This window comes from Toxorhynchites rutilus, chromosome 2, assembly GCF_029784135.1.
Source record: "Toxorhynchites rutilus septentrionalis strain SRP chromosome 2, ASM2978413v1, whole genome shotgun sequence".
Lineage (NCBI taxonomy): Eukaryota > Metazoa > Arthropoda > Insecta > Diptera > Culicidae > Toxorhynchites > Toxorhynchites rutilus.
In genome coordinates, this window is record NC_073745.1 from 40,260,919 (window position 1) to 40,287,654 (window position 26,736).

The following is a 26,736-nucleotide window of genomic DNA, read 5'->3' on the forward strand; positions in this document are numbered from 1 at the left end:
GAAGCGGTGAGGTGCTGCCACGATTTCAGCGCTTTGAAAAACCCCATCGAACGTCGCTCGTGGTTATCGGTAATTAAAATTTATACCTTTTCTCGTTCCCTTTGGGGGTGGTGTCGCGGTCTGAAGTTGTTTTATTCATCCGTGCACTTAAAGCGGCTCCGTCGGGGGTGGGATTGTGGTGGTTGAATCTTAGTTTATTATCAAACGTTCACTGTAGTTAAAGCAATAGTCATTCATTAAAAAAAGCGCTTTGAGCATACTCAGCAACTAAAATGATGCGACAAAAATTAAGACCGGTTTTAAAACTCATGTTAAAAAAATTAAAACAAGAAAATTCACATCGTGAAAAGCTTCTAGGGTTAGTACTTGGTCGTGTAACCTTTGTTACTCATCACTTCACGCAACCGGTTCGGCATGGATTCCACCAGCTTCTGGCACGTGGTGACCGGGATGGCGTACCAACAAGTTTGGATCCTATCCCACAGATGCTGCTTATTCTTCGACTTCTCCGTGTACACCGACCATTTCACGATCTCCCATAGATTCTCTATAGAGTTCAGATCCGGTGACTGGCTGGTCACGCTGGTCACTCCATGACGTCGACTTCGTTATCCTAGAACCATTTTTTGACGGTCTGGGCGGTGTGCCTCGGATCGTTATCCTGCATGAACTACCATTTCAGGGGCATCTCCGACTCGGCGTGTGGCAGCATAACATCCCTTAGGATTTGGGCGTAGAAGTACTGATCCATGCTCTTATCCACCCAGCACAGGGAGCCAACCCCGCACCAGGAGAAGCATCCCCACACCATAATGTTTCCTACGCCATGCTTGAATGTCTTCGTGGTATAAGTGATATACTATTAGGCGATGGATCAAAGTTTTTCCGTCCGAACCGATAAGATTGATCTTCGTCTCATCCGAACACAGTATATTTCGCTACTGCTTTTCCATTTCCGGACCGATCCAATCGAAGTGGTCTATCACGAACTTCGACCGCGCCTTCAGATGCTTCAGCGTCAGCATCGGGACCTTTCGGGGGCTTTCACCACCTAGCCTCTGCTCCACCAGTCGCCGCTGAACTGTCCGAGAACTCACGGCCAAGTTCAGTTCTTCCCGGATCTTTTTCGAGCCCTTGAAGGGATCTTTCTTGGAGGGTCGCTTTCTGGCAGAGTCATCCTTCGCAGTCGCAGTTCTATTTTGTTGAGATTTTGGGAAAAAAAATTATTCTATTTTTACATCGGTTTCGGAAATTTTTTTAAAACTGACAAAATTGCCAAACTGTAAAAATCGGTAGTTACTTTTCGGGTAACCCAATGGCTTAACAGCTATAACGGCGATCTTCTTCGCATTGGACACACACTCGATCATATATTTGTTTCATCATAGATATTATTTCACATTTTCTAACCACTTCACTGGCTAAAAATCGTGAGTGGCCCCTTCTATACCCAATAAGTTGTACAGTTGTACAGGAAAAATGCGAAAATTTATGGTATTTCTTACAAAACCAATTTTCAACTTCATTAAGCAATTATATCAACCTTTTCGATTCCAGTTGAGTCGATTCCAGTCATTGAGTCGTTTCAAACAAATTTACTCTATATGTCCTCCATATTTTTATCAATGACATCCTCAAGACGACGTCGGAAACTAGAGCACATCTTTCGAACGTAGTCTTCGACATCGACAGCCATGTGTGCGTTACGACAGACTTCTAGGTCTTCGCTTTAGGGTGGTTTGTTTCAACATACGCTCAAATCGAATATTCCAACGGGTTAAGGGTCGGACTGCTAGGGGATACTAATCTTTCGTTCAAAACTTCATGTTTTCCATCGGCCATAAGTAGGTCCGATTTGATATGTGACATGGCGCTCGATCTTGTTGTATGACAACGTGTTGGTTCCCAGAGGAGTTGGACTTCACCCAGGGAAACACATCGGTATTGATTTTAACACCAGCATCAATGAAAACAGCCGACATTTTCAAACCGGATGTTTGGTTTGGAGCTTAAACTTCACTTTTTCCGGAATATCCTCAAATTTCTTTGGGGAAATGAACCGGTCTGTGCAGCTGTTGGACACAGCATCGATGCTGAACAGCTCTTGCTATAGCTATAGCTCTGGAAATGTATGCAAGTCTTCTTTAATAATACTTCGCATGGATTTTCCAATAATGTTGGCTTCTTGGCAAGTTTCTTAATGCAATATGAGCAATATTTGCAATATTTGATCACGCTTGGCGTACATGCAAACCGTGAACCTCCACGTCCCAGCTTCCGTTGTCCTGTAGGGAATTTTTGATGTGATAAACTGTGGCCAATAGACATCCTACCACCTTGGCAATTTTATTCTGGGCGAGCATTCATACATCAGGAAATAGCCACTTCTTTGACTTTGTTAGTTATTGTATGAGTTTGCATACCCCTGGGGGTAATTTTCCGATTTCCAAAGATAAAAACAGAATTTGACGACTTTGTGAAAGTATCAAATGAAGTCCGATTGAATCGAAATTTTGCATAGGGTATTTATTCGTCACTTTCCCATGCAATCATTGGCACTCTAATATGGGTATATAAATCCATAAAATGTAAAAGATATACGTATATAATGTTGCATACAGCAATATTACGATGTTCGTTCTGATTTACGATGATTTACTGATTTACGTCTCAATTCAACAGTGATTTCCATAATCTTGTTTCTGCATTATATATGGATTCAGATACACATGATACATACTTTGATTGGTGTTTTCTACGATGATGATTTTATACGAATTCATGTGCAACTTAACATTAGCAACAGTTATACGATTTAATGTTGCTGGGCAGATTCACGAAATCCGTGAATTCCTTACGATGTCGCTAAATAGAGGTGCGATTGTAGAGCATCATCTTCTTCTTCTTAAATGGCACTAACGTTCTTAGAGGAACTTTGTCGTCTCAACGTAGTACACTGGAGTCGCTTTTTACGCGGGGGATACGTGCCGCGTAAAAGAAAACCGCCTAAATTTCAAAATCCGCGTAAAATAAAACCGCGTTAATTCCAAAATCCGCGTAAAAATAAACCGGGCGAATTTTAAAATCCGTATGAAAATCTAACAAACAGTGAATTATTTATCAAAAACGCAACTCATATTTTAACAATTGATTAATTGATTTTTTTGTATGCTGCAATCATGATATCTGCATTTCCTTTTATTTCTCAGCTACTAATCAGTGATACAATACAAACTTATTTCGTGAAAAGTCACATCAATTAGCACATTGAATTTGTACGCGGTTGATACGTGTTGCGTAAAAAAAGCGTAAATATCGAAATCCGCGTAAATTCCGAAATACGCGTAAATTCCGAAATCCGCGTAAAAATTAACCGAGTAAATTCCAAAACTGCGTAAAAAAGCCACGTGAAATAAAACCTCGAAAAAAGCGACTTCAGTGTATTACTTGCGACTTTTTTTAATGCTTAGGTGAGATTTCTATGCCAAATAAGACGCCTTGATTGTATTCTGAATGGCAAGCTCTAGAATACGCGAGATTACAGTGCAAGTCGGAGGAAATTGTAGAGCATATTCGCGCCAAATTCGACATTCGACATATCGGAACAGTCGATTCAGATCCGATCCTTCGATTTTTCGAACCTCGAGATGGCTGCTTTCCAAAATTGAATTTTTCATTATCATATTGCCAATTTTAATTGCAACGAATTTTTGTAAGGGCGTATCCACAATCATTGCAGTTTTCTTCAATAAATTGTAACATGAAAACCATGTACCACGAGTCTCAACAGCAATACAGGGAACTTTGACATAACGTACCCTCGTTATAACGTACCATCGTTATAACGTACCCTCGATATAACGTGATTCGTTATAACGAACATTTTACCTCGGTATAAACGTACACATCTTCAGTGGACGAATTCGGACCATCTCAGACTGCAGTGCAACGTTGTGGGTGTAAAGACATTGGTCATTTGAGCAACTTTGCATACTTAAAAGCTCCAAGAAAACTATTTTTTGGAAAAGGTCCAAGTTTTGTTTCTTGATTTTTTACAAAAAATCCTAACTCTAAAGTTATAATACCTACAAAATTTTGATCAAAGAATGATATGTGGGAAATTTTTCAAGTTTCATGTAAAAATACATAAATAAAATTACACCGAAAAAAATATTTTAATAATTGAAATCAATTTTTCTAAAAAACGTATTTTTTAAAAACTGATAAAAAAAGTATAAAAAGTAACAGTGCACTTTTTCCAATGAATGGGAGACTTGTAGGCAGGGTTGCCAACTATAATTTGAAAAAAATCAGGAAGAATGAAAATAAAAGTCAGGATAAATCAGAATAGCTCATATTGAGTTGTCCGAAAAATTAATGTCGGTTTTTGGAAAAAAACATTTTCAATAAAAGCATTATAATTCATTTTTTCCGTAGTTCTGTTTCACAATCTTCCGCCATCTTTCACACAGCTAAAATATTCCATCCTCCCAGAACATGTTTGCTTTCTCGTCGAAAAGTGCTGCGAGCCATACATGTGAGAAACAGGTTGCTTGGTAGCAGCTCATAATACAGAATCCATTCCATTCCCACCAGAAACAGAGTATATCTTCCTTCGGGCGAAGACAGTATATGTATAAAAAATAATAAGCATGGTATAAATCCACGCATAAGCGGAAATGCTAGTATTTCGCCTGACTTTTTGATCGTTCATATTTTTTCCGAAAAACCTACAGCATCACTACAGGCAATTGCAGAGAAATCCATATTCAAAATTTCAATTCATCATCCATGCTTTGGAATAAATCTTTACTCAACAAATGAGAAAAGCATGTCAGCAGTGGAAGACTTGTTGAATTTTTCCTAATTTTTATAATGTTTAGTACGGTTATAGATATATTTACCATAGTCATTAAAGTTTATTCTACTTTGAATCAGACGAACAAATTACATATAAAATCTTTTTATATTGACTGTGGATTAAATTATTTTCTCTTGAGTAATTTTACACTAAATTTTGCATTTTTTTACGCACTGCTTTGGGAAGCCACGAAACATTTGAGGATAGAGATATAAAAAGTTAAGTACACAGTTTAACTTAATGATATATACAAGTGCGAACCGGAGAACTATCATGACGGAAAACTTTGTCATGGACCCAGTATATTTATTAATTACTAGCTGACCCGGCAATCTTCGTCTCGCCCAAAATTTGTTTTATGTTATGAATACATTCAAACATTCACGTTTTCTTACTAAGCGCAAGTTCATCAGTCCAATCGCAGAATTGTTCATTGATTGATCTTCTAATCGACCCCGTTGTATTTACCTTTCACTAAAAAATTCCTAGTACTTCTACCAAAACTCATCAATATAATATCAAATTATTTTCAGACACAATTCTCGTTCACGATTTTTCAACCACTTGCAAAAAACATGTTTCTCCGTTACATGGAAAAAATGTTTGATACAGAAAATATTATAGAATAAAGACAGACCCCTCCCCTTTTCTCCCCTTAGAGAGGGGAGGGGAGTGTCCATTCACCATAGAAACGTTTCGTGCCCCCTAAAATCTTCACATGCCAAATTTGGCTCCATTTGCTTGATCAGTTTTCGTTTGTTTGTTTCGTTTAGTTTTGTTTTTCATTTGTATGACAGTCCACCCTAAAAGAGGGGGGGAGGAGTGTCCAACCCCCATAGAAACATTTATTGCATCATAAAACCTCCACATGCCAAATTTGGTTTCGTTTGATAGATTGATTCTCGAGTAATGCAGAAATTTGTGTTTCGTTTGTATGGCAGCCCACCTCTTAGAGGGGGGGGGGTGGAGTGTCTAACCACCATAGAAACATTTATTGCACCCTGAGACCTCCATATGCCTAATTTGGTTCCATTTGCTTGATTAATTCTCGAGTAATGCAGAAATTTGTGTTTCGTTTGTATGGCAGCACCCCCTTAGATAGGGGGGTGGAGTGTCTAACCACCATAGAAACATTTATTGCACCCTAAAACCTTCACATGCCGACTTTGGTTTCGTTTGCTTGATTAATTCTCGAGTAATGCAGAAATTTGTGTTTCGTTTGTATGGCAGCCCACCCCTTGAAGGAGGGGGTGGAGTGTCTAACCACAATAGAAACATTTATTGCATCATAAAACCTCCATATGCCTAATTTGGCTCCATTTGCTTGATAAATTCTCGAGTAATGCAGAAATTTGTGTTTCGTTTGTATGGTAACCCCCCCTTAGAGAGGGGGGTGGGGTTTCTAACCACCATAGAAACATTTATTGTACCCTAAAACCTCCATATGCCTAATTTGGTTCTATTTGCTTGGTTAATTATCGAGTAATGCAGAAATTCGTGTTTCATTTGTATGGTAGCCCCCCCTTAGAGAGGGGGGAGGGGTCTAAAACTATCACGAAAACCGTCCCCGGTCCCAAAAACCCCTACATACCAATTTTCTTGTCGATCGGTTCAGTAGTTTCCGAGTCTATAAGAATCAGACAGACAGACATCACTCCATTTTTGTATATATATATAGTTTCGTAATAAGAGTAAATAGTAACAAAAAAATCAGAAAAAAGGATCATTTCAGAAAAATCAGGATAAATTGAGTGTTCGTCAGGATATCAGAGAGCGTGCCTAAAAGTCTGGGAAATCCTGAAAAATCAGGAAGGTTGGCATCTCTGCTTGTAGGTCCGTTGCTTAAATAATTATATATAAATGTTTTTGAGAAAAACAAATTTAAATTTTCAAAATAATTTTGTTTAATGATTGCTATTTTTTAATGAATGCTTGAACAATTTCCTATATTTCATTGTCTGACCAAAATTGTGTAGTTTTTATAGTTTTTGAGTTGTTTTTTTTTAAATTTTATGTTATTTTTAGCTTTTTTTCGTGGAAAATATATTAAAGGCTTTAAGACCTACAAAGTTTTAGTCATTGAATAAAATAGAGGAAATAACTAAATCTTTCATAAATAATTACAAATAAAACTATAAAATTACGCTGAAAAAAATTTTTTATTTGAAATTGATATTCATTTTTCTCAAAAATAAATTTGTTTTAAAATTCTGAAAGAAAACTATAGCCCATCGACTACCAACAAGACTCCTATACAACAGAAAAAGGGCACTATTACAGAGAAAAAAAATTTTAACAAATAACCGGTAATTTATTTACCCTTAATCAAGAGTTTGAAGAAAAAAATATGAGAAAGGTTGGCTTCACCGTCTAATTGGATTTTGTCATCATTATTTAATAACCAAACAGCATCACAATGAAGTAATATGAGCTATGTTTCTGATGTTTTCACATCGAGGTGATGTTAGGAATGTACCAAACAGGCAAATTTAGTTGTGAAAAATTGACAATTATACTAAATAAATAAAATTACGATTCAAATTATCGTACTGGTGTGCCGAAACGAACAGTTTCTAGTGGGGGTAAGACGGACTGTGGAATCTTTTTAATGGAAAAAGCATTGCACTCGCTCTTTCTTTCTGTTTTTTTCACATGTCCGTTGATGGCCAACTATGAGAGTGAGAAATTAATTTTATCTCTCTCGCGAGCGATAAACTGCTACGCCACGCGTGTTAAATTGGTCCGTCTTACCTCCACTATATGTTCGTTTTAATCGCATCACAAAAAATGCTGAACTTGTCGTTGTTTTTATTCCAGTAAAACTATCATACTTTTTGTGAAATTGCATTCAAGTTATGGAAAACAGTTTCCAAGGTACCCATAGATACAATCGAAGTTTTTTCTAACCTGTTCGTCTCACTCACAGCTTCCCGTACATTTCATCAATAATTTGGCAGTCTTTCGAGGATTTTTTTTCTCTATTATAGTAACTTTCAACACATTTCGGCTGGTTTGTCACTTTTACTTCCATTTTTGGAAGAATGTCGGGAGTGAGAATTGAACTCGTGATCTCTGCGTGAGAGGTATGGATGTTACCACTACGCCAGATCGCCTCCACACTTTCGAGGATAAGTGATGCATATTTGTAAGCCATATCCAGTGCCACAAATTATCAAAATTCATTCACGAATGAAAAATTAGCTTTTTCCCAGTGTCAGATGAATTCTCTTCTGTTGAAACTCAACACCATATCTGTCCTAATGAGTATAACACAGGAGTCGAGACGCGTGAACTTTGTCTATTATATTGAACGAAAAACAGCATGAATGGATCTCTAGAAGCTTACATTCAGGCACTTTCATTACTGTCAATGTTTTCAGGTGATTATCACGAACGTTAAGTTGATCTTCATCGCTTGCAGTGAATTTTTATTGAAAACGTGTTTGATTTCCATATCTAGGAAAAAAAAGAATCAGGAATCCGGAAAAGGCAACATTAGTTTTCGTTGAGCTTTGACCATTATGCGGTATTGAGCGACGTTTAGCGTTGAACGGCGTTGAGCATTCTGCTTCCGTTTTCGTTTTTTTAGTTTCTAACACTTTCTTTGTCTAACTTCACTTCACTAACTCCATTTTCGGTTTTTCAGTGCCTTTCACAATCAATCAGAAGACATCATTTTCTTTTCCAAAATGGCATCGGAATACGATATTCGACATCTGCTGTTGAAGCCTTTTCATCCAATACCCATATCGTCGGGCTGGACATTTAGAGTCAGTATCATTAAGCCGGAAATCAAAACAAGATTATGGTCGTTTTCCGCTCTGCTGTTATTTTCACCTATTGCCCATATAATTGGACGTTATGCCATTTCTGGTCAATCGGGAGTAGATTCATCGAACATAGTCAGAATTATAACGTACATTCCATTGCCGAAGTCGCTAAAAACAAGAATTTTGTGCGATGAATGGTCGTCCTTCCCCATTCATCGATTTTACTCTCAACTGGTTGACGTTGAATTTTATGCTTTGATTTTCACTAATACGTAATGATCTTCAATTTCGACGTTTCGAATATCATTACGAAATGAAAAATGAACTTCATGGCAAGCTGACGTTGATGTTGATTCCACTGGTGTTCATTGATAGTGTTGTTTCATATTTATCGACTCCCGCTTGAGCAGCAGATTATCAATACAAGATGAGCTGAAATTCACTGTATTTGATTGAATGTCGTTAACATGAATATTTTCGGCACTGGCCATATCGATACAAGAGGGGACTAATATGTTAATAATTGATTTTGTTCATTTCTCTAGCATTAACTGTTTCTGTTCTAACTCTCATTGCCTTCGTACTGATCATCTTGGTGACGGAAGCGCAAGTACTTCTTTGGAAAAGCTATTTTTCAGTTCGATCTTTTCATCCGCAACACTTTCCGTGTTAACCCTGGCCCGGCGTCATCTTAACCCCGTTGACCACAGCCACAGTGTGGCGTTAGCTCCGCGTTCAGCGTGACAAAAGTCTACCAATCGAAACTGCGCTCGCTCGAAACCACCAACCACGAGAACAGGAAAGGCAATCAAGTTCCAAAGCCGCGCCGCCGCCGTCACACACATATGCAAAACAGTGTCAGCGCACTTCACGTGTGTCAAGGCTGTGCACTTAAAGTTAAACTAACCTATATTCAAAGTCTCAGTCGCCAGTTGCCGTTGTCGACAACAGCTGTCGGGGTGTGGAGGAGGTGGTTGCGGAGGGTGCGAAGGGGGGAGGTATGTACGGCAAACATATCGCACCCCGTTTCTGCAGCGATTAGCATTTGGGGAGTTGTTCTGTGTTTCCTTTCGATTTGCGTTTATGTTTGCGTTGAGCATAGCAACGGAGCGGTGGTCATGTTTCGACCTTCGATTCTATGGTTGTTGCAAGAGAGATCGCGATTAGTTCGATGTTATCTCGAAATGATGGAGAAACCACTCCAAGATCTGTGCTCTTTATCTATGTTGCAGTTGTCTGCTTCAACGTTAGTTCTGAAGGACGACGAATATAGACGAGAAGAAAAAATATGATACCAATCATATGGAATGTAAGAAAAATCCATCAAAATCAGTATCGGCAGAAAAAAACATTCTTAGCAAATCTCGAAGAGTGCGTTTTGCTCCTCTCGGATTGGTTTACCTCCAATGACACATGTGAGAGAGAACGCGTACTAACCGCTGATGGTGGATTCGCGTGTGCTGCTAAATGTGAGCTCACATATTCTCAATGCTAATCTAGCACCGGTCGTCCAAGGTACAAGCGTAAGATGCGGGGTATGCTATGCGACCACAATGGTGGGATAGCAAGAGTAGAAACTTCTTGGCCTTTATTGATCGCCAATGACACACACACGCTTAGCCTGGGGATGGTTCAGCGAGTGTAAATAGTGCGCCACAGGCCGGACTAGGAGTAACAAGAGATGCGCCAACGGATGACCTAGATTCACACAGCGTTCGCCAGCGTGACAGACCTTTTACTTTTTTGTTGCTGTTGACCGTGTTGATTCAAGGATCCGCGCTTATTGACAGTGTGTAAGACTCACGAACGTACATCTCGGAAGCGCTCCATTATATTTGGCAATCCTCTAGTCGCCAGAAACTATCTCGCCGTCAACATCATTATATTACATAATGAGGGAAGCTTGATACTATCCCAAGATGCAAGATTTTATGAAGACTCAGATCATGCATTTGCATTTATTCAAATCCTACAAAACCACAACACACGTTCCGAGGCAGGTGCTTCAATTGCATTTGTTACTTTGTACTTATGCAAATGATTCTATTCTTATCTCTGCAGTTACAGCAGCAAAATAAACGTCTCGAAGTCTTGAAAAATCTCCACTAACAACCACCAGATGCTGCCAACCTTCAGTCTAGAACTAATTCACCCCTCTAGCTTAGCCATATCCACTACCTACCATCTGAGCCCCTGTTGTTATAGTCTACACAACAAGCGACGTAACCTGCTGTGGTGAGGTTCTTGCTTACGTAAAACAACCCATAAGTAGTTTTTCCAGAAAAAATAAAGCGGCAAATCAGAGTCCCATTGTCGTGGATATACACCCACCAACCATACCCACTTTTGCTCCGTTCTCCCTTCGTCCAGATCGGTTCGAGACCCACATCGGGCTGACAACGTCGCCAAGTTCCAAGTAGTCTCTCAAGAGATCACACCACAGATAGCACACACATATATAATCACTATGACAAATGGCAATCAACAGCAAAGGGTTTTCTTCCCTGTCGATATGCGGTAAGTGCGCCTCACTCGATCGCCGCTCCAAGAGTGTATCGATCCAACATGATAGAGTTTCGTCGGTGCGGGAGTTGCGGCAGGACGAGACGAATGAGGGTAACCTCACCCGACTTAGGAAATAATATATTACTCATTTCAAGGTTAATCGAGGCCTGCAACGGCAGAGACTCATCAATGTGCCAATGTGTTTACAGTCAGCCCTCAAGCCGATCGCTAACCAGATGATTATTTGTTTTCTTGGAAGTGCAAATTCTGTAGATTATTAAAATAGAATTAATCTCAAGAATTCGTGGCAAATTGCGAATGTCGGAAATATGTGTTTCCGATTAGAATTCCTCGTAATACCACAAAGGGCGAAAAGGTTTCCTGTGTTGATACATACAGGGGATATACAAAACGAATAAGACCAACAAGATTCTAAAAATATTCAAATTAATAAACTATTTTATTACATAATTCCCATTAAACTCAAAATTTGAGTCTCTCACTGGAGACAATAAGAGCATAAGTAGAATGTCATAATAGAGAAAAAATGCAGATTAACATAGAGATGGGCGAAACGGTTCATCTCAGTTAGCTACTCAGGGACACGCATTCGATTAAACTTTTAAACTTCCATTCTGGTGGTTCATTCGCTTGTAAACAGAGAAGATATTTCAAATAACACTCAAATCATTTATTTTGCCTGCACATTTGGGTTTGAAAACTCGTTGAACTAAATGTTATCTGATGAATCCGGATCCATTTATCGCAACACAATTCAGAAGTGAAGTAAACTTGTTAACTTGTTAATTATTAACTTCATGACGAAACATTAAACAATGTTGGACAAATCTTCGCGTCATGACGTGACCCATGCGTAATCTGCGTTTGAATCTTCATTGAAAAATATACCTCTATCTTCTAAATCAGGGAATCTCAAACTATTTTAGGCAAGAGATCCCTTTTTCGAGGATGAATCAATACCATCGTCCCCTTTAGCCAATTTAATTATTTTTATTGTATACTCATTTCAATTATCTTTATCCAAGTTAAGAGAGTAAAGTTGACATCATTTTCTGATCAATAATCAGACATAAATATCAGTAAATATCAATTATAAATAATAAATAATTCTTAATACAAATACAAAAATAATACCTTCTTATGACAAATTGGCTCACGTAACATAACCTATACAGCATCTTGAAAGTTTCAAATTAGAACTTGTATATGTAACGTTATCAATGAAGTTCATCCATCTTTTCTGGTACACAAATTTGTTCGAATTCGTCATACTTCGAAAGTTTTGTCGCACAATTTCACGAAATGTTCAATCAATCGTTGTAATGGATTGCGATGTTCATGTTGTCCTCGTGGTGTTGATTTCTTATATATTTTTTTACTTTTATTTTATTTTAAGAAACAAGAAATTCTTTATTTTTCCAGTTGTAGTGATCGATACCATGTGAAGTGTCGATCGTACAATTAGAGATTTATGTTTGTTTCAAAGGTGACAATTCGCACTGTAACAACAGGATGCGATAAATGGAAAGATACACGAAACATTTTAATTTAAAAAAAAACGAGTCAGCCAGTCATCGACACTGTGGATAGTGTTTATGGTCCCGATGCTGTAAAATTCAATTAGGTGCAATTGATTTCCGTTCTAGTATTCATGAGTAAATAATTCCTTTCGCAATCACCCGTAGGAGGCCCGCTTTGGCCAATACAAGAGTAATTATGTTCCATCAGGACATTGCCAGCGAAAGTGTCTCGCTATTAGCTTCTGGTCCGTCTTATACAATACCGGTGATTAGCGTGTGGTATTGTATAAGACGCTTGTGAAAACATGTCTCCCTCTCGAGAAAAACTTGTAAAACTCGATTGTCCAAAGATTTGCCAGTGTGACGAGGACGAGGTTTGTTATCAAACACACATAACACACGACATAATTCAATATAACATAAAAACAGGATCATGATCGAAATCGGATCATTTTGGCTATGCTAAATGTAGTCATAATGGATTTCAGTGGAAATCAATGGTTCTATAATTATGACAAATTGTGTAAATTTCCAGAAATATATACGTCCACGGTTGAGATGAAATATTATAGGGCAGAAACTAATAGTTATGTTTATACGCTTCCATGTGTTTGCCAGGCGCTAAAGATTTAAAAAACATTCATAGGTTCTCCAACACATGTCATATGCATCTACTCTTCGTACGATTGATCTGCACAAGTTTTTGATTGGGTTTTGATCTAGTTCGCAAGCTGAGTCAAAAATATGAATCCTCAGTTCAATGAACCATGCCATGGTCACCTGAATCGACAACACATTTCGAGACATACGATACCACAAGATCTAAAAAATTTGGAAGACTTAGAAATGAATTTCAATTTACAATTAACGATAGGATTTTTAGATTTTTAAATTCAAAATCTTTGTATATAACATACAAATATTTGAAGCCCTGAATCTTTCAATTTTTAAATTATTAAATCTTTGAATCTTAGTATCTTTGAATCGCTGTATTTTTTAAATCTTTGAGTTTTTGAATCTTGAATTCGAATCTTTGAATTTGTTGAGTCATTGTATTTTTGAATCTTTGATTCTTTGATTCTTCAAATCTTTGAATCTTTGAATTTTGAATTCATAAATCTTAAAACCATGCCTGAATCGACGACACATCTCGAGATTTATGGTGATACGAACTCTCAAAAATTTGGAAAAATAGCTAAGAATTATATAATACGTCACACACCAAGTGATTTCACTACTCTGCTGAGCGTTCTAGCGCCCTATGTTATGCAAGTACACCACGAGTGAGAATCGATTTTGTACGGGAAAGGGTTAACGTTTCAAGCTTTACGAAAATTAAAGATTTGCAATTAACGTTTGACTTTTTTTTAATTTTCAATTTCTTGTATTTTATAAAGTCTTTGAGTCTTAAAATTTTTGGATCGTGAATTTTTTGGTTTTTTTAATTTTATAATATTTTGAGTTTGCTCGGTCGCATGTCGCGAAACCGGTCAAAACATACTTGGAAACGCTGAAATGGGAGGTCCTATCCCACCCGCCGTATTCTCCGAACATTGCTCCGTCCGATTACTACCTATCGATGCAACATGGCCTGGTTGACCAGCACTTCTCCAATTTTGATGAAGAGAATTGGATTGATTCGTGGTTAGCCGACAAACCGGCCGATTATTACTGGAAAGGGATCCGTGAATTGCCAGAAAGATGGGAAAAATTTGTGACTAGCGATGGACAACACTTTGAATATTAAATTTGTAACCATTTTTGTATGATAAATAATTAATTTTTGAAAAAAAAACAAAAACCTTACCGGTACTCCTATTAAAAGTTTTGATGTTTTGATACTTTGATGTTTTTTTTCTTTGAATTGAATTCTTAAATTTTCGAATTTCGAAATTTTTAAATTTTGGATTTTTGAAATAAGTGATTTTTTTAATCATAGAGTTTTTAAATTTCTGCATTCTAGAATTTTTAAATTTATTAAATATTTTCAATTTTTGATAATTTTTCTGAATTTTTCAGTTCTTGAATTTTGTTTTTTTTTAATTTGAAATTTTTTGATTTTTTTTTTGATTTTTGATTTTTGTTTTTTGCAATTTTTAGATTTTAGATTTTTTTTAAATCAAATAAATTTTACGATCTAAGAATTTTTAGTTTCTTTGTAATTAAATTTTCAAATTTTTGAATTTCTTAATACTTTTAGTTTATATATATATATATATATATATATATATATATATATATATATATATATATATATATATATATATACAGTAAAACCTGTTTTTGTGCGGTTTTTTTGCGAATTTTTTTAGGCGATTTTTTTTGTGCGGTGTATGAAAAGAAGCATATTTGACGAAGTTATCGTCCATTTATTTTTTTTCGATGGTTTATATGCATTTCAGTGCGAAAAAAGCATATTGGCGTCTGAATCATCCACTTCTGAAATCGTTCCCCTCCTCTCATCAAATGCTCTAAGTTTTTCTAAGTTTTTGCATGACATGATTTCTAACAGCAACACATTTCGACATGCAACTAAAAGCACAAAAGAGCCACGCGCAACCGAAAAGTGCAAAGTGTCCCATCGCAAAGCAGGGAAACAAAAAGAAATTGAACGGTGAATGGCGTGGATTTGAGTTATTTTCTTGGGGGCAACTTTTTTTATGCGGCCTATCTACCGCACAGAAAAAGTTTTTTTCAAAATATGTACCGAACACGATTTTTTAAAGCTACTGGTGAAGTTTTGCACCATTTTTTATGCGACTCTTTTTGTGATGTCCCTATCCCCCGCACAAAAAAAGGTTTGCCTATATATATATATATATATATATATATATATATATATATATATATATATATATATATATATATATATATATATATATATATATATATATATATATATATATATATATATATTAGAGTGCCAATGGATGTATGGGAAAAAAGTGACCCTCGAATTTTCATAACGAACTTGATTAAAAATGTTGATTCCCACGAAAAACTACCCTAAAATATCAGCCCAGTCGGATTTCATTTACTAGTGTCGTACAGCGGTCAAAGTTGAGTTTTTTAGAAAACCGAAAAATCACCCAATCGGGGTTTTCGAAAAAAAAAATTTGATGCCAAATGTCTTAAAATTGCATAAAACTTCGAGATCTACTATCATCTCGATAATTTTTTTTTGTCAAAAATCGACACTCTGGGACTTTACTGTTATCTCGAATTTTTTTTTTTTTTTTTGTCAGGAATTGACTTTTCGGCACTCGGGCGTTTTTATCTGAAAAGTCGATTTTTGACGAAAATTTGTTTTTTCGTGATAGCTATAAATCTCGACGTTTCATGCAATTCTAAGACATTTGGCATCAAAATTTTTTTTAGAAAACCCAGATTTCCTTTACTCCCCCCTTGGGTGATTTTTTCGATTTTCAGAAAACTAAAATTTTGAGATCTGCGACAATAGTAAATGAAGTCCGTATGAGCCAATATTTTGCAGAGGGTATTTTATCGTGCAAATCAACATTTCGCAGAAAGTTCCGAATTAAAAATCGAGATAATTATTTTTATTGGCACTTAAAACCATACGTTTCGTCTCGTATTCCGAAAAAAAACTAAGTCCCAGAGTGTCGATTTTTGACAAATAATTTTTTTCGAGATGACACTAGATCTCGACGTTTCATGCAATTTGAAGACATTTGGCATCAAAATTTTTTTTTCGAAAACCCCGATTTCCTCCTTGGGTGATTTTTCGGTTTTCAAAAAACTCAAACTTTGACCGCTGTGCGACACTAGTAAATGAAGTCCGATTGAGCTGATATTTTCAATAGGGTAGTGTTTCGTGGGAATCAACATTTTTAATCAAGTTCGCTTTAAAAATTCGAGATGGCCATTTTCATTGGCACTCTAATATATACAGGGTTTTCCAACTTTAAATTCCGAAAGTAAATTGAAATAAAATATACTTAGAATTCGAATTTCGATGAAACTTTTATTTCAAATTGAAGTTTGGTTTATGCCATTATGTGTGAAATACAACATCATTCAAATGTCCACCTAGGGCTACCTCGCACACCTTGATCCGGAACAGGTAATTTTTGATGACTTTTCGGCACATATGGGGCGGTATCTCGGTCATAACTTCACGAATGTTGTCTTTCAAATGTTCAAGAGTTTGCGGAGAGTTGGCATAGACACGGTCTTTCGCATAACCCCACAAAAAAAGTCTAGCGGGTTCAAATCGCATGATCTGGACGGCCAATTGGCATCACCAAAACGCGAAATTATGCGTCCCTCAAATTTCGTTCGCAATATGGCCATGTTCGTTCGTGTTGTGTGGCACGTGGCGCCGTCCTGCTGAAACCACATGTCATCCGTATCCATATCTTCAATTTGTGGCAAAAAAAATCGGTTAACATGCGGCCATAGCGCTCACCAGTCACAGTTACCGTCTCGCCGTCCTCATTTTCAAAGAAATATGGCCCGATGACTCCACCAGACCATAATGCGCACCAAACAGTGACTTTTGGCGGATGCAATGGCCTCTCAACAATCACATGTGGATTTTCTGAGCCCCATATACGGAAATTTTGGGTGTTCACATAGCCACCGAGCTCGAAATGTGCCTCATCGCTGAAGAAAATTTGATGCAAAAATTCAGCATTTTGCTGCTGTTGTTCGTTCACCAAACGACGTATGCCCGACGCATTCCATGGTCACCACGCTCTAATTTTTGTACCAGTTGGACTTTATATGGATGTAGGTGCAAGTCCAAATGCTAAATTCGCCACAATAATGTGTTTGACAAGCCCAAGTGCTGAGCACGCCGTGGAATCGAAACATTCGGGTCATCCTCCACACTGGCAGCAACAGCAGCAATATTTTCGGCCGAACGCACATTACGATGATGCACAGGTTTCACAATATCCGCTGCGGATCCAGTTTGTTCGAATTTACGCACTACATTAGCGATTGTGTGCTCTGTAGGCCGTCCATGATGACCAAAATCCGTCCGTAATGCTCGAAAAACATTTGCCGGTTTTTCATCATTTTTAAAGTATAATTTAACAAAATTAACACGTTGTGCGATGCTAAAACGATCCATATTGTAAAATGGCAGACATTCAACTAACGATATGATGCTTTGGTTGACAGCTATGTCAAACGGTTGTCAGCGCAGGGCTGTATACTTTCGGAAGCCCGAAATGGAAAACCCTGTACATATATATTTTATTTATATGGATATTTCATTTTTGTTTATATTTTTTAAATATTCTATTTTTTAATTTTTTTTTTATTTTTAATGTTAATGTTAATAATTTTTAAATAGATTTTTGTTGTTGAATTTTTGGAATTTGAATCGATCAATTCATGTAAAAGGTTAATGAAAAATGTGTTTTATTGATAGTGAAAGTATGTAAATAATAAAAACTTTGCTCGGGTTAGAAACAAGTGGAAAACGAACGCGAACGAATCTTTTTTTCCCTATATATTTTTACGGAAAACATCTAGGAAGTTTATAAAAAGGAAGGGAGAACACGTTTATCCGAGTTTCACATGAATGGATGGAATTGGAGGCAATCTGAGTGAATAGGTCTTTGGTTGAGGTCAAAATCTCTGTATTCTTTGATATATGATGAATTATGGATATTTTCAAACACTTTTTTTAAAAGGTGTCAATATCTCAACATTTTAAAGACTTTAATTTCATCATGGGTCATTTCTCGCAAACAACTTGAAAATAAAAGGCGGAATTTCTCAGAATGTACCATTGGTGCCATTGAATGTATGAGAAAAAATCGACCCTAACATTTCAAAAAGTTAACCCCATAAAAAATGTTCATCACCTCGAAGAAACACCCTGTACAAAATATTAGTTCAAGCGGAATTAAGGAAAAGTGACGCAAAGCGGTCAAAATTTGAGTTTTTTGAAAATCGAAAAATCGCCCAATTATAAAAAAAAGGGTTCCAAACGTCCTAAAATTACATAAAACGCCGAGATCTACTGTCATCTCGAAAAAAAATTGTCAAAAATCGACACTCTTTCGGAATACGAGGCAAAACGTATGGTTTTGGGTGCCAATAAAAATACTTATCTCGATTTTTCATTCGGAGCTTGCTGTGAAATGTTGATTTGCACGATATTATGCCCAATGCAAAATATTATATATTATATATTATACTAGCTAACCCGGCAAACTTCGTCCCGCCCATTTACTTGATTAATTCTCGAGTAATGCAGAAATTTGTGTTTTATTTGTATGGCAGCCACCCCTAAGAGAGGGGGGAGGGGTATCTAACCACCATAGAAACATTCATTGCACCCTAAAGTTTCCATATGCCTAATTTGGTTTAATTTGCTTGATTAATTCTCGGGTAATGCAAAAATTTGTGTTTCATTTGTACGGCAGCCTCTCTAAGAGAGGGGGAAGGAGTATCTTAACACCATAGAAACATTTATTGCATTCTAAAACCTCCACATGCCAAATTTGGTTTCATTTGCTTGATTAATTCTCGAGTAATGCAGAAATTTGTGTTTCATTTGTATGGCAGCCCCCCTTTGAGTGGGGGAAGGACTGTCTAACCATCATAGAAACATTTATTGCACCCTAAAACTTTCACATGCCAACTTTGGTTTCGTTTGATTGATTAATTCTCGAGTAATGCAGAAATTTGTGTTTCATTTGTATGGCAGCCCCCCTTTGAGTGGGGGAAGGACTGTCTAACCATCATAGAAACATTTATTGCACCCTAAAACTTTCACATGCCAAATTTGGTTTCATTTGCTTGATTAATTCTCGAGTAATGCAGAAATTTGTGTTTCATTTGTATGGCAGCCCCCCTTTGAGTGGGGGAAGGACTGTCTAACCATCATAGAAACATTTATTGCACCCTAAAACTTTCACATGCCAACTTTGGTTTCGTTTGATTGATTAATTTCCGAGTAATGCAAAAAATTGTGTTTCATTTGTATGGCAGCCCCCTCTAAGAGAGGGGGAAGGAGTATCTTATCACCATAGAAACATTTATTGCATCCTAAAACCTCCACATGCCAAATTTGGTTTCATTTGCTTGATTAATACTCGAGTAATGCAGAAATTTGTGTTTCATTTGTATGGCAGCCCCCCCCTTTGAGTGGGGGAAGGACTGTCTAACCATCATAGAAACATTTATTGCACCCTAAAACTTTCACATGCCAACTTTGGTTTCGTTTGATTGATTAATTTCCGAGTAATGCAAAAAATTGTGTTTCATTTGTATGGCAGCCCCCTCTAAGAGAGGGGGAAGGAGTATCTTATCACCATAGAAACATTTATTGCATCCTAAAACCTCCACATGCCAAATTTGGTTTCATTTGCTTGATTAATTCTCGAGTAATGCAGAAATTTGTGTTTCATTTGTATGGCAGCCCCCCTTTGAGTGGGGGAAGGACTGTCTAACCATCATAGAAACATTTATTGCACCCTAAAACTTTCACATGCCAAATTTGGTTTCATTTGCTTGATTAATTCTCGAGTAATGCAGAAATTTGTGTTTCATTTGTATGGCAGCCCCCCTTTGAGTGGGGGAAGGACTGTCTAACCATCATAGAAACATTTATTGCACCCTAAAACTTTCACATGCCAACTTTGGTTTCGTTTGCTTGGTTAATTTCCGAGTAATGCAGAAATTTGTGTTTCATTTGTATGGCAGCCCCCCCCCCCCTTAGAGAGGGGGGAGGGGTCTCAAAATATCACGAAAACCTTCCCCGGCCCCAAAAACCCCTACATACCAATTTTCATGTCGATCGGTTCCGAGTCTATAAGAATCAGACAGACAGACAGACATCACTCCATTTTTATATATATAGATTAGCAAAATCAATATTAGCAAAACCGAGATTCTCAAAACAATTTTTTGATGTCAAATGTCTTGAAATCGCATCACACGAATCTCTAATCTTAATCGAATCTTTAATTTTCTATTTTTTAAATTTTGAATCTTTCAACTTCTGAATTTTCGAATTTTTGATTTTTTTTAGTTTTCAATTTTGAAATCTAAAAAAAAAATTTTATCTTTGAATTTTTTTTCAAATTATTTTATTTTTTTTTTTTAAATATAGATTTTTTGAATTCTGAAACCATAGAACTCAAAATTTTAGTTTATTTTTATGCAATCAATCAATTCGTGTAAAAGATTATTGAAAAATGTTTCAAATCAGTGAAAGTATGTCAATAAGAAAAAAATTGCTCGGGTTAACAACGAGGTAAAAAAAACGTGGCCACACCTACATATGTAATCAAAATTCCTTCTCTGAACAAATCTTTTTTTCCTATTTATTATTACAAAAAAAACCCAGGGTTTTTTCAATCCCTCAATTCTTCAATTGGTCATTCCTCTTGGATCTAAAAGACGGAATTTCCCAAAATGTTCATAAAAAAGATTTTGAAATTGTATGTTTTATATCTTATATTATGTCTTATAATAAAATTGATTTTGTGCACTTAGCAACATTTTAGTAAATTTTCATACAATTATGAAAAAATTTTAACGTTTAATATTTGCGCAGCCATATGAACATTTCCCATTTAATTAATTCGATTGGAAACAATTGCCTTTTATGTATTTTGTATGGTAGACGCGTTCTTCATGCGTCAGTTGTTTTAATCTGTTCCCATTAGAATGGTTACAAGGACTTGTCAGCGCCAGTGTGTTCGGAGGACCCCACTAGAGACACGAAATAGAGTACAATTTGAGAACCCAATAAAACCGCACGTTTTGAGGCAAAATTGTACGCTTCATTGGTTCGGATTCCACGAATGAGATCGTTTCCTTCGGTGTGGATGAGACGAAGGCGAGCCATCGGTAGGCCTTGTTAGATTCTTGGCAGACCAAGGATTTAATCATCAAGTGTAGAAAACACGGGTTATTTTGTGATCCATCCGTAACAGATGAAACGCGAAACACGAGAAAACTCGTTAGTGGTCCTTAATGTGTTAAGAAGAAGAAAAGATAAAACCGCACGAAACCGGCGCAGACTGCATGTTGACAGCTGCCGCAGTTTTCTGAGAGGTGCGCCTCACTGTACATCTTCTAAGTACACACCGCAGGATTAACCTTCAATTATCCGCTAATCCAGCAAACAAATAGCAACAACAAACTACAACAACACCAAGCCAAGCTGCACTTTATCCTCGAATCTAGAACTGACAGAGGCCATCGTATCGTTAGAACTCGTCTTCTATAAACACCAAACAGCTCTAATAGATAGGTACACAATTCGCACTTTGCGCCAACTAGGGTGACCTTTCCGTATGGAACCATGTAGAACTGCGCTCCGATCCGATCCGTGCAGCAGTGTCTCTTCCTGCCCACCACAAACTACCAGCGGTAACAGCTACCTCTATGATCTGCTGCCTGTAGCATTGGACGTTCCAATCGAGGCAGCCTTTTGACACAGTTTCTAAATAAAAAAAAACGCATCTAGCTAGAAGTTGCTTGTGCTGTTGCTGCGTCGCCTTCGCGTCTTAGACGGCGTGAAGGTGAGAACGTTCTTGGATCGTTGTGGAAAATGAAGGGAGGCGGTGAGTGAGACGAGAGTGCGCTATGCAGATCAACATTTCAAGATCTGTATGATTCTGGTTATAATAGTTTAAAGACCAATCTCCGATGGCTGGATTTCGAGCGCATGCCCACCGTGGTAATGGGGCTGTTGGGCCATTAAAATAACCACCGGCACCGGCCTTGTTGGTTAATTTTTCACTCCTCTCTCACTTGTGTCTGTTCATTCTTTAGCAAATCTGAAGAAGTGAGAAGTTCAATGCCGGTTCAAAGAGCAGAAGAGAGATGGTCCAAGCCTGCAAAAAAACTCATATTGCCGCTGACCTCCTACCGTCGCCGTGAATCGATTGGATCTAATCCGAAGATCATGGTTGGAGGAAGTGTTTTGCCGCGCGAGTTTTCCTTATTAGACGGGTCGGAATTCGGAAGGCCAGCGAATGTAACATTAATCTTTAATTTATCAGGCTGCAGTCAGTGGTGGTGGTGTGCCTAACAATTGCTGTACTCTCCTAACCTCCAATTCGCTGCACTAGCATAGTTGATTAATCCAATGTTCTTTCTCTTTCTCCATTTTTTTCCTATTTCCAGATTGAACAAGCGCAGTATGCACGTTATGGAAGAGGGCGGCGATGCGATCGTCTGCTCGGATGCGAAAATAGTCAGTCTGAAAAGCTCGGTCAGTGCTGCGGCCAAATCGTTGGCGGAGGAAGTTATCGTCGGTGATAGAATTAGCAGCAGCAGCAGCGGTCACATCAAATCATCCCAGGAGAGTGAAACAAGGGCGGAAAAGTCCCCATGCGTGCCGTCTGCATCCGGTGGAGATTTGCCAAAAATAATACACGTGGCCAGCAAACATGAAGAAAACAAAGAGAACATGACGGTTCGGGACATCCCAAATGAGCCTTCCCGTAAGGCGGAAACGGACGACGAAAATATGAAGCTGAAGGATGAGAAGAGGGTTGACAGAAGAACCCGCAAGTCAGCTAAGGTGGACGTAATGGATGATGTGATGGATGATATCGATGATATCATCGAACAGGCCAAGTGTCGGAACGGATCGAAGGGAGAATTCAGCGATGAATTTACATTCCAAATGGATGTCGACCAGGAGGATGGCAGTCAAGGCGAAGATAACGAGGACGATCAATGTGCGGAGGATGAAGAGGTAGAGCCGGATACACGGGAGGACATCGAAAAGGCTGTGGATTTATCTTCCACCAACGACGCTAGCAAAAGCGATAGGGAAAATGGCGATAAACAACAGAACCAAGCAAATGAGGCAGATATGGTAGAAGGTAGTGACTATTCTTCGGAAAAGAGTGCGAAGAAAGTGGCGATACCGCACAAAAACAAAGATCTCAGTGTTAGCCGAAAGGGACACATAGAAAAGCAAATAGCTGTGAAGCATGAGGTGGAAGACGATTCGGAGCAGGAACAGGAGTTAGTCAAGGAGCCATCAATTAGTGCAAACAAGTCTAGTTCTAAAGGGGAAGAAAAGCAATCAGAACGGTCGAAGGAGATTGAAGTCAAGGTGTCTCGGAAGCGTCGTCGCTCGATAGACCCAGATGATCGAGAAGAGGATCCCGAGCAACTGGCGCCTTCCAAAAAACTTAAGCGAGAGCTGGAAAACAACTATCAATCTCACGATCGGCTTCTGAAGGAATACATCGAAACCACTTCGAACAATTCGGTGGACGATGTCCAGAAGCATACGGATGCTCTAGTGGTCGAAATTCAGACCTTAAACGAAATGATACGTGCCAAAGAAAACGAATGGAACAATATGATCCATTTGAAGAAAGTGAAGGAAGAGATCTTGCTCCGACTTACCAGGAAGAAACATGTGATGGATATCGTTCACACAAACCTCGGCGAGGTATCTCAGTACAGTCATTTTGACTCTTCGAACCTAACGAACGTTCGATCTGCTTCTGTAGGACCAAGACCACCTACCCCTCCGCCAGAGGTGGACATCCGACCTGCCTCGGTAACACCATTGCATAGCAGCACTCTCAACACAAGCAAGAATGCCAACACATCAGCCCATTCGATCTCTAGTAGCCGACAGAGCAAAGACCACAGCAGTCTGTTCGCCCAGTTCAACACCAACAGTTCCGTTACCATGGTGCCATTATCGACGTCTCCCTCGTTGATCACTTCGACGAACACGATTCTGCAGTCTCGTGCGAACATGAAGTCCGCGGAAGTGGCGAAGGAGAAATCCAACGCCGTCCAAATCCAGCGCCAGATCCTGCCCAAGCCAGTGCTATCCAACCATCAGCAGATTCTGAACAACCTGGCTATGTCCGCGGGGTTAACGGCAGCGTCCGCCACCAGCAGCACCGGTGTCACATCGATCTCAAACGCCGCACCTACTTCAACGGTAGCTAACGCAACTGCGGCGGCCATCGCTGCCAACAATATTCTTGCCGGGCTGTCCGCCCAAGCAGCCGCTCTACTGAACGGGCACCACAACCACTCGGGCGCTAATCACAACCATCTTCAGCAGGGTGGTGGTAATCAATCGAATCACCTGCAGGTGGGCCGCCAGGGAGTCATCAAAGACGTCAAAAGTATTATCGCCGATTACAGGCAGAAGCATCCGGAACAGGTGCCGCGGCGAGGTCGTCGGCTAAAGAATATTCCGAGCATCGGGTACGACGGTGGAAGTGTAACCATCACCAACAAGGGGGGTGGCACGACCCGGATGTCGGAGTTGGGCTTCCTAATGGCAGCGGCTGAGGTGAGTTTTTTTTTCTGACGATTGAATATTGCATGCCAAATACCATCTTTGTTTCATTTTGCTTCCACATTCTAGTGTTCACAAATCACTCATTTTGCACATTCATCATTTTATCATTGTTTGTGGACGTATTTTGAAACTCATTCGAATTCGGCTTATATTTTCTTATGCACAAGTATAGTTTTCTTTCTACTTCCTCTATTATTTCCTTTTTTGTGTGTCTCCACAATTTAAGAGCAAATAATCCGAAAGTATTCCACTTTTCATGTTAATGTACTGAAACCAACTTTGTAACCTTCCTCTGAAAAATAAACATTTTTTCGTCCATGTGTTTAATCTACCTCGTTTCTAACAATTTCTTTGTGTGTCTTCACTGACCTCTTAGCATGTTTTTGTCAGAACCAGGCTAGAAAAATATCATTATGTTTGATTGTTTATTTTCATGTACACAAAATACACTCCAAACGCTCATTAAACACAAGAGTCAACCACGTACCGAGGTCACTCGATTATTTCAATAGTTTTTAATCGGATAATACGATATTATTCCGGACAAAAAGCAATTTATCTCCAACAGAATATTCATCAATGTTTATTACAAGGTTCACATAGAAAGTTTATCATTGTGAAATATGTGTATAAAATATCCATACGATAGATAAAAAAAAATCTGGAGTCGTTAATTGTTCAAAAATAATAGTTTTGGACAATAATGCGTTTTTAAATTTAGCCATATAAATATCAGTAATTGGGGTAGCTTACCGATAAATCAGCAATTCCAGTGCCGTATAAAAGTCCTGCAGTATCCTTGTAGAACTTATTTTTCTTCCCCTTGCCGCACTCGAATTGACATGCTGTATATTTCTTTCGCTATTATATATTCTTGTTTAGAAAGTCTTATTCGTTTACTGTATCTACTGTGTATTCTTAAAATAAATAAATCTGACACAGTTGTACCGTTTTGTCTAATTTTATAGTTTTTCGCTTCTGACTTTCAATACTGCCTTAATTTCTTGCTAATTCTAATTTGCTTATGGTTACATCGTACTTTCAAGCTACTCAAAATAACACAAAATTCCGTGATTTATTCTTCAGCAGTCTCACTTATCTCAAATTAACGTAACTAAACATAGCTACCAAAATAAAATGCCGCAGAGCCTCGGTCATCCGCGATGCGGATGCAAGGAACATAATACGTGCAGAAAGTTTTATAATTCATTATTTATGTCGAAAAACAAAATACGAAACATTTGAATGAAATTATGAGCATCACGGATTGTCCGATTTTGTTGAAAAATTTGTTGCCATTCTAAAGGTAGTCTCATGATTCCTCTGTCATATAAATATTTGTCCTTAAGGGCTGTCCACATACCACGTGGACAAAAAAGCACGATTTCAGACTCCCTTCCTCCCCCTCCGTGGACAAGCGTGGACATTGACCAGACCCCCTCCCCCTGTTGTCCACGATGACATTCCTGAATATTTTGTTTTATTAAAAATTACCAAATAAACACCTCGATTGCACCCTTATTCCATTTCAATTTTATTTAATGTTAGATTTTATTTCTCAGAAGGGACTGTTTCAAATGACTTTTCCACTCACGCGAATAAGAAATTAGGAGTTCAAGGATTTAGAGGCGAATGAACTGAAAAGGAGGAAATGAACTGAAATAGGAGTTCAAGGAAGTATTCTTTACATGGTTTATAGGACTGGGGCTTCGATTCTGGACTACCCTGCTTTTTTACCAGTTCTCATCTCAATCGATAACTTATGTAGACTGA

The 26,736-nt window shown here is 38.1% G+C and overlaps 1 protein-coding gene across 5 annotated transcripts in view; it reads left to right on the plus strand.

The window, feature by feature from the left end:
- The window catches only part of LOC129771801 (probable serine/threonine-protein kinase kinX), a 158,345-nt gene that overhangs the window by 114,941 nt on the left and 16,668 nt on the right, over positions 1-26,736 (plus strand). For all 5 annotated transcript variants that reach the window (XR_008742478.1, XM_055775846.1, XM_055775847.1 and 2 more), the window contains exon 4: positions 22,800-24,954. Coding sequence is in view for 4 of the 5 variants with exons in the window: in XM_055775846.1 (XP_055631821.1) it covers positions 22,800-24,954 (2,155 nt within the window). In the remaining variant the exon portion in view is untranslated. The remainder of the gene's footprint in view (positions 1-22,799; positions 24,955-26,736) is intronic.